The sequence below is a fragment of the Tasmannia lanceolata genome, unplaced genomic scaffold (genome assembly GCF_043159265.1).
Source record: "Tasmannia lanceolata isolate RefF3 unplaced genomic scaffold, GAP_Taslan_0.1 ptg000011l, whole genome shotgun sequence".
NCBI lineage: Eukaryota > Viridiplantae > Streptophyta > Magnoliopsida > Canellales > Winteraceae > Tasmannia > Tasmannia lanceolata.
In genome coordinates this window covers 22125383-22134727 of record NW_027518688.1, presented here as the reverse complement: position 1 = coordinate 22134727, position 9345 = coordinate 22125383, and the positions used below count along the sequence as shown (strand labels likewise).

At 38.6% G+C, this 9345-nt stretch overlaps 1 protein-coding gene across 1 annotated transcript; it reads right to left on the bottom strand.

Annotated features, from left to right (window-relative positions):
• Positions 1-269: 269 nt before the first annotated feature.
• On the bottom strand, positions 270-5396 carry LOC143886650 (protein STRICTOSIDINE SYNTHASE-LIKE 6-like). The gene is made up of 4 exons (XM_077390701.1): positions 4934-5396; positions 4282-4589; positions 2292-2424; positions 270-703 (listed from the first exon to the last, which is right to left on the bottom strand). The coding sequence occupies exons 1-4, from the start codon at positions 5354-5356 to the stop codon at positions 425-427; spliced, it is 1143 nt and encodes a 380-aa protein (XP_077246816.1). The 5' UTR covers positions 5357-5396; the 3' UTR covers positions 270-424.
• Between the last annotated feature and the right edge of the window lie 3949 nt (positions 5397-9345).

Here is a 9345-nt window from a genome sequence, read left to right as displayed (position 1 = left end):
ATGGGCGGTTTGGATCATCCCATAGTGAGGGCCATACCGTACTTTCAATAAAGTGAGGAGTGCCCTCATCAAAATACAGTAGTGCTGATAACATTTTCCCTTTTATATTTTCCTTTTGGACAAAATAGCAAGTAATTACAAAGAGGGTTTGAATTTACCTATGGATGAAAATTTCAACTCTATTGGCCCTAGGGGCACTTCTATCCAAAGAAGAGACCATTTTCCCTCTCCCTCTTACTTAGTTTTTCTATATTTTTCATCTCCACCTCTTGAGGCTGTATTTATCATTTATTGTATATGCTTTCCAAGTAAAGATATTCTTCTTCAACTACAAACCGATTTGCAAATTAGAACATATTATATATTTCTACTCACTCAGTATGCACAAAGCACAACAAAACCCTATATATGAATGTGTACAAGTTCATGTGGCACGTCCGGCATGCTGCTTTAGATCGAAGCGGCTAACGTAGTCGTTCAACAGCGAGCCGTAGTATATATGCCTTCCAATTTTCACCCCACTGGTCACCGAAAACAGACCAGGGTCCGAGTAGAGGGCGACCACTTCTCCCTCCAAGCTTACGGCCAACACGCCGCCGTTCATTTTCAGTTGTGGAATCCATGACATTGTGTTCCCCCATATCGACCATACTTTTCTTACCAAACGAGATCTCATTAGCATGTCCACAAAATATGTTCTTCCCTACAATCATATATAGAAAACGGAGATTAGATCGATTAAATGAACGATGGATAGAGAAATCGGAGATAGATTGATTAAATGAACGGTCGATCTACTCATAATCGAGTATGGTACCTACAACTGATCAGTTTGCAAGTCTTGGGTAGAGGTAACAAGTTTTCTATGCACCTTCCCATTAGGGTATATGGATGCTATACTTTAGTTCATGTTTCACTTTTATAAATGGAATTTGCCTATAAATCCCTAATTTCCAAATTATTTTCTAATTAATCATTGAAAATTATGAAATGATCAAAAAATTATTTTCGCTTCTCAAATGAGGAAAGTGTATTTACTCAATCGAGTAGATAAGTTATCTACTCCGTCGGCAAGAAAAACAATGGGCCCACATTGTTTGGATAATCCAAACAATTCATTTGATAGGACCTGACATATATAGGGTGTGCCCAAAAAATCAGCTCTTTAGGATCATCTTAACCCTTCGATCTGTGGAGGTAAAAAATGGACAGATTTGTGAAGGTTTATACCCGTCCATTTTAACCTTCAGAAATCGAAGGGTTGAGATAATCCTATGGAGCTGATTTTTTGGGCACACCTATCTATGTGAAGGCCCATCAAGTGAACGGTTTGCATCACCCAAACAATATGTGCCCCCACTGTATTTTAAGCTGACGAAGTAGATAAGTATACACTTTTCTCCAACTAAAACAAACTTTTGTTGATAAAAAATACCCTTCAATAAATTCTAAAATCTCAATTGCTTTTCCTAATAGTTGTTCTGTGTATTGAATTTAAAAATAAAGTAATTTAATTTTTTACTAAAACATGCATGATTCGACTGGTGAAGAAAAGCCGCTCAAGGCCATTTTGTGGCCGATGATAAAAAAAATATGATTTTTAAAGGAGAGAAATTAAAATCAGATATGAAATATTTAAAAATTAGAGAGCTTACCCAAGAATATTTTTCATATGATTTTACTACTAGTGGAAAATTTTCAAAAAAAAAAAAAAAAACATGCATGATTCTAAATGAGGAAACTGTTGGTGCGCTTAAGCTCACCAACCTTATGGTGTGCGCTTAAGCGCCCAATCACATGGGTCCCACATTTTCTGTGGTGATCCAAACCATTCATTTGCGAGGTCCTTACATAGATGGGGGGTGTACCGAAAATCAGCTCCATAGAATCATCCTAACCCATCCATTTTTGGAGAATCATCCTAACCCATCCACAAATCTGCCCAATTTTGTCCTCCACAAATAGAGGGGTTAGGATGATCCTATTGAGCTGATTTTTGGTACACCCCTTATCTACGATAGGACCTTGCAAATGAATGGTTTGGATCACCACAGAAAATGTGGGACCCATGTGATTGGGCGCTTAAGCGCACGATAAGGTTGGTGAGTTTAAGCGCACCATAAGGTTTCCTCATTCTAAATTACTGATTGGAATATATTTTAAAAATTAAGGATTTATAGCTAAAAAATTCATTTATAAGTAATTTGTCGTCCTATATAGAGCATTCACACTGTGGTTTGCTAATACTTGTAATGAAATTAAGAAAAATAAAAATAAATGAAAATACTTACCACTGTTAATGCGATCCAAAAGCAGCCCTCACCATCGTAATGGATATTATCAGGGAATCCAGGAAGATTGTCAATGAAATTCTCGACTAACCCTTTTTTCTCACCATGGATGTGATATTTTCTACATCTTCCCCTGTAATCCAAAATAAAATGTTTAGTTATAGTCAAATATTGAAATTGAAATGGGTATTGATTTTAAGGGCATTCTAATAAAAAAGGATTTGCTAGGCAATTTTGCAGAGGGCTATTTCGCGGCTAACTTTTGCAGGAGAGAACAACCATCTCACATGAATTAAATGAATAAGACAAATTTTGCTAAAACAAAAGGAATTGCTTGGCAAGGCTCACTCACTTTTGCAGGAGAGATAAGCCACCTCAGATGAATTAAATGAATAAGACAAAATAAGCAAAAAGTGAGCCTGTGTGGCTTTTCTCGCCTACAAAAGTTAGACGCATAATGGGTCTATGTGAACTGGCCTAGCAAATCACATATTATAGGCTATTTCGCGATCTTTTACAAGAGAGAAGGATGAATTAAATCAATAAGACAAAATATGTTTAAAAGTGAGACTTTGGGGTTGATTTTCTCTCTCTCCACCCTTTATATGTGAATGACGGCCACCATATAATTTCTCTAAAAGAGTTTTTACATGGTGGCCGACCATCCAACAACAATGGTAGAGAGGGAAAAAACTCTCCCGCTTGATTTGTAATCCAGGTCAAATTCACTATTTTGACTTTTACCTTGTCGTTGATTTTTTACCTCTCCACCCTTTATATGTAAAAGCGGCCACCATATAATTTCTCCCTTACAAATAACGTGGTGACTCATCTATTATAACATAGTAGGGGAGATGCTATAACGTGATTTGACGTCAAAACGTCAAATCACGTCATAAGGCGTGAAAATATCATCGCCCTATAGTAGAAGTCTAGAAGAGGATATTCCTTATTCCTTGTTTTGTTTATAACATTTCTCATTCTATCATCCACTTTTTCTATTTTGGCACGACTTTTAGCAGCATAGAAAACTCTGAACAATAAGAATCGTGCCAATATTAAAATATGGGGATTGGCTAGAGTCCATCGCATGGCTGGTCTGACATGCGATAGATAAGCCTTGAAATGCCTTTTGCAATGGACGCTACCAATTCCCTGAAAATATTAGATTGAAAATACCACTATCCATTGATATACTCAGAACGGACCCCGTAAGCTCATAGTGGTTCCCCAAGAATAAAATTTCTAAGAAATTTCTATTTCTACACTACACTCATTCCAAATCTGAACACCCCATTCTAAATCTGATCGGACAGTCCTGATTATCCAATCTTTGTGTATTTTTGGCTACGTGGGTGAGGCCCACTGCATGAATGGCTGAGATCTTCTACATATGTTTAATGTTTCCTAGATTGGTGCCATTGAGAGGAAGAAGGAAAAAAGGTGATATGTATCTTAAATAAAGAGAAGTTATATGGTGGGGTGCCGTGCAAGTGGAGCCCAAAAATAAAATGGGGCCCACATCATTTGCATGATCCAACCATTCATTTGTTGGGCCTTCACGTAGATAGGGTGCGCCCACAAAATCTTCTCCGTAGCATGATCCTAACCCTCCGATTTGTGTAGGTTTAAAACGGATGATACAATATAGAAACCTCCACGGATCAGATGGTTAGGATGATCCGCTATCTAAGCAAGAGCACAACAAATGAATGGTTTGGATAACCCAAATAAGGTGGGGCCCATTGTAATTTTTGGCTGTACATGCATGCATGGCCGTCCACGCCATCAATTCTCATAAATAAGGAATTAAAAAGTAAAACTTGATTTACATGCAATCACCCGATCGCTCGCGATCAAACGGTTGACATACATAGGGACCACCATCTGCAAGAATGGTGGCCCACAATGTTTGGTGGTTCAAAGATCCAGTCCATTTGATCAAAGATCCGATGGTCTTCGATAGGTGATTTTTTTCGTTGGAACTTACAAGATGGTTTCGCAGAAGACTAGGAAGTCATTTTCCGGTGAGACCGCGACACCATTGGCGAAGTATAGATCACGAACAAGAACTCGGGTCTCATTGGTCGATGGATCGAAACTCATCAGGCGCCCGTAGGGCCGTCCCTCGAGAGCATCCAATACGAATTCTTCTAAATTGTATTTGTACGAAGCATCCGTGAAGTAAACCACTCCGTCTCCGGCGAGGTCGACACCGTCCGGCAGCCGGAATCTGACACCCTCGGCCTCCTCAGTCAACACCACCACTACACCCTCCCTTGTCACCCTCAAGAGCCCCTGCCACCAAAACACTCCCCATCTCATATTTAAACCCATGCAAAATGTGATCACACAGTGGCATTATTGTAATCTATGTCACAAATATTGCTCACTAGTGTGTAGAAACAATTTTTCGGGCTTATCTCGGGATAGCTTATCTACACTAGTGTGTAGAAACCGTTTCCTCGTATATATCTATTAAGAAAAGATTTTTTGGGTAAATCTCTAAAAACTATTGTGATAGAATCGCCGTAAATGAAAATATCACCATCTATTTTTAAATTCTCAGGATCATTTTGGGATTTTGTCGTCTTATCAAAATATCGCAATAAAATCTCTATATTTTGACAATCTCAATTTACCTTGTATGCATCGGCGACTATGAGCTGCTTTTCCGGCGAGAGAGCGAGGCCGAGTGGCCGGCCACCGGCAACATGGACCCAGTTGTCGACTGACACGTGTCCCGAATCTGTTATATTGACTCGTTTTATCCAACCGTCGGCGCAACCAGTGTAGATCACTTGGGCTTCTGGGTCGTAGGCCAAGTCTTCGGGCCCGGGTAAAAGCCCATTTCCTAACCCCTCGGACCCTCTGAGCATACGGTTATTGTGTGCAGGCACGGCTAGGGAGACCCATGGACCATTATAGGGCAGGGACGCAGGTTCGAGCTCATTGGCTTGAAAGAGAAGCATGGCAATGCTAACAGGACCCACCAGAAGTAAAAGAAGCCCGGCCCATACACTAGGGTTTTGCCCGGCCCATAAGCTATCCTTCCCTGCTGCCATGACTACTGATTCTTGTTTGCTGTGAAGTTTTGTGTGCTGGTCGGCAAATTTATGATAAGCCAGGATGGCAAAATTTGTAATTTTATGTGACATGAGACCCGATTTCGTGATAATAAAAAATAAGGGTGAGTGAGTGCGTGGGTAGTTTGAGAATGTGAGGTATAAATTAAAAGGTTTATTAGCAAGTGGCTTGGCGTGTTGGGTAAACCTCTGAAAATTGATTCTACCCAATTTTTTTAGGCACAGGAATGACTAAATCACAAAAAAGTTCTGAATCGTGACCCATGAATAGGGCAGTGATAAATTCACCCCATTCTATTATCATATTCACCCCCTATTTTTTAAAATGTAGGAAGATCCAAACCTTCCATTTGATAGGCCACAATGAAAATAGGTTGTGCCTCAAAAATCATTTCCATAGGATGACCCTAGCCCTCCTCCGATCTATAGATGTTTAATTATATGGAGTTTCTTATAGATCTGAGGACTAGGATCATCCTATGGAAATGATTTTTGGGGCACAACCTATTTACATTGTGGCCCATCAAATGGACAGCTTGAATCTTCCTATGGTGTGGGCTATACAGTCCATTTTGAAAAATAAGGGGTGAATATGGTAATAGAAGGGGGCGAATTTATCACTGCCCTACTTCTATTTCCCATTTTTTAAGGGCTAACTGAGGAGATTCCACGGAGCGACAAATTGTTGCTTCCACAATCGCTTCTGCCCGATTCTTTAGGCGAGAATGGGAAGCGTTACCGAACACGTACCCCCTTTAATTATATGAAAATAATGTATAGAGTTTTCTAAAAAGGCCCTAAATAAATATGGAGGCAAATTTGCACTATAATAGGGAGAGGATTATAGGTTGTTTAGAGAAACAAATTGAGGGTTGCCCATTTTGGGTCTTGCAAAATTTTGGGCAGATTACAAGTGTTTTTGGTACTCAAAATCTGCCTTGAAAGGTCTTCAAACTTTCATGCAGAATACAATCTTTTCAGCCCTAAAAATCATCACAACAAAATCTACAAAAGTTGGCACAGATTATTGCGGATTTTATGGGAGGGGATGAGTTATTGCGAATTTTTTTAGATTTGTTGGGTGGATTTTCTTGGCACTCGTGGCCAGATTTTCCGGTCTCTCATGAGAGAGATGGACTTTTTTGTATGGAGTCTATTTGTTTAGTCGCACTTTGCAAAAAACAGTGTCCAACAAAGTGCATTTTGATGACGTGGGTCCAATGTGATGTCCTTGCCATTGAATTTTGAAGGGCACCCTTCAGTTTAGCATTCCTCTTTGTTTTAAAAAATAATTTTGTGAACTGATAAATTACCAGGGCCACCTCCTCCTAATGCGGTCTAATGGGAAGTGATATATTCCCCCCTTTTTGTCACATATATATAGGATAGCTACTTCTAGTGTATTTACGACTACTCTTTTACACTAGAGGGGCTGTGCCAAGTAAAAAAAGGGGGGCGAATTAAATACGGCCACTGATAACCGCACCTCCATGTTTTGATAATGGGGGCAAACTCACCTGCTCTTAATACCTTTTTAATTGGCTGCTTAAGAGATTACTAGGAATTGCCAGTCTTCGTGCGGATATCATCTACATTCATCAATGACCCAGTAGTAAGATGCTATCCGCACCTCCATGTTTTGATAATGGGGGCAAACTCACCTGCTCTTAATACCTTTTTAATTGGCTGCTTAAGAGATTACTAGGAATTGCCAGTCTTCGTGCGGATATCATCTACATTCATCAATGACCCAGTAGTAAGATGCTTCATGTCAACTGATATCATTTTCAGTAAAGAACGTGTGTAGAGTAGGGAGAAATTATAAATTTAGAGTTCTGAGTTTTGGGGACTCCTTTTTAATGACTTCATGATGATTAAGAACAAAATGGTTCAATAGTCATGAAACCACTAGAGAGGAGTCTTAATCACCCTAAAGTAGTGATATATATCAATTCTATCTCGGAGGTGTCGTTATCATTCCAAAGTAAGTGATTGAGATTAATCTATCTAGAAAGTGTCTTAATCATCCTAAAGTAAGGGATAATGACTCATTGGTCAATTGATGGGATGTACCTTACATGATGACCACCTTAGTCATGGATATGTTTGGTTAGAATACTTCCCTAGGAAAGCATATAGAAAGTGATTTTTTTTATCACAAACCACTTGATCCATCTCCAAAAGAAGGGGAAATGATATCAGCACAACCATGTTTTGATAATTGCACAAACCTAGATTGTCTTTTCCTTTTTCGTTGGCTTGTGAGAGCTTTTGGGAACTGTAATAACCTTTGACAGCTCCTTATATATTATAAGACAAGCTGGGTTTGTGCAAATATCAAAACATGGTTGTGCTGATATCATTTCCCACACATAAAAAATCCTTCAAAAAATTGACCAACGTGATTTTTTTGATGGATCAAGGATTTTAAATATATAAACCCAAAAACATTATAGAAATGGAACTCATTGGTTAAAAAAAAAGGATCAATTACCAATGGGGGACAAAATTTAGGTGGAATTATCAACAGGACCCATGCTTTTCATAAATTATCAACGAGGGACAAAAGAGGTCTTATCATTAAAAGCTGGACACAAATGCCCTTTTCATTAAGCAACACGTTTTGCTTTTCCACTTTTCCCTCTTCTCTCTTCTTTCCCTCTTTTTTTTTTTTACTTTTTCATTTTCAACTTTGTTTTTTTTACCTTATCAATCATCTTCTTCATCATTTAGCAACCATTGGAGGTGGGAAAACTCGAAAATTTGAAACATGAGTTCATTCCCATCTATATCTCAATATCTAGGTTTTATTTTTCATTTGTTTTAGCATTTAGCATTTCTCCTTCTCCCTTTCAATGGAGGATGAGGAAGATGAATAGTAGGCTAGAAAGAAAAAAAACGTGAGAATGAACAAGTGAAAAAAAACAGGAAGTAAAAACGTGTTCATAAGGAACTTGATAAGTCCATTCGGAATTTGGTAACCCCATTTTGATACTGGATAACCCCAACCCCAGAGACTTGAAAACCCCCTTCTAAAACTCCAGTACCCTGTGGGCAATTTTAAGGGACTTGATAAGCTCATTCATAAATTGGTAACCCCATTTTGATACTAGATAACTCCAATCCCACATACTTGAAAATCCCCTTCCAAAACTCTAGTACCCTCCGCCAATTTTCAGAGACTTGATAAGCCCATTCGAATATTGGTAACCCCTTTTTGATACTTGATAACCCCAATCCCAGAGACTTAAAACCCCCTTCCAAAAATACAATACCCTCGGCCAATTTCAAGGACTTGATAAGCCTATTCGGAAATTGGTAACCCCATTTTTTATACTAGATAACCCCAATCCTAGTGACTTGAAAACCCCCTTCCAAAACTCTAGTACCCTTGGTCAATTTTCAGGGACTTGATCACCTCATTTGCAAATTGGTAACCCCATTTTTTATACTAGATAACCCCAATCCTAGAGACTTGAAAACCCCCTTCCAAAACTCCAGTACCCTCAGCCAATTTTCAAGCACTTGATAAGCCCATTCGAAAATTGGTAACCCTACTTTTGAGAGTTACAAACCCCCTTCCAGAGAGTTGATAAACCCCTTCAGCTACAAAACCCCCTGCATATAGCAACTCTTCTAATGACATTACAATTCTGCTCATGATAGAAATAACAAAAGAAATAGATGTTGTTTTCATTAAATGCGCTTCATGTATTACATCCCAATTTGTGTATTACAAAAAAAAATTAAGTAAATAAAAAAATGTGTAGCCATCCAATCATGTATTACATCAATCTTTTCTTATACAACCACTTGTCTTCCAAAAAAGTGAGTGAAGCCATCCATGCATTATCTCAAGAACTCACCCTAAAATACAAATCGCTTAAACCCTAAACCAGATAAATTAGAAATAGAGGAATGAAAAATAGTGCAAAACCCTAAAAAAAAGAAAAACAAAACCTAAATAC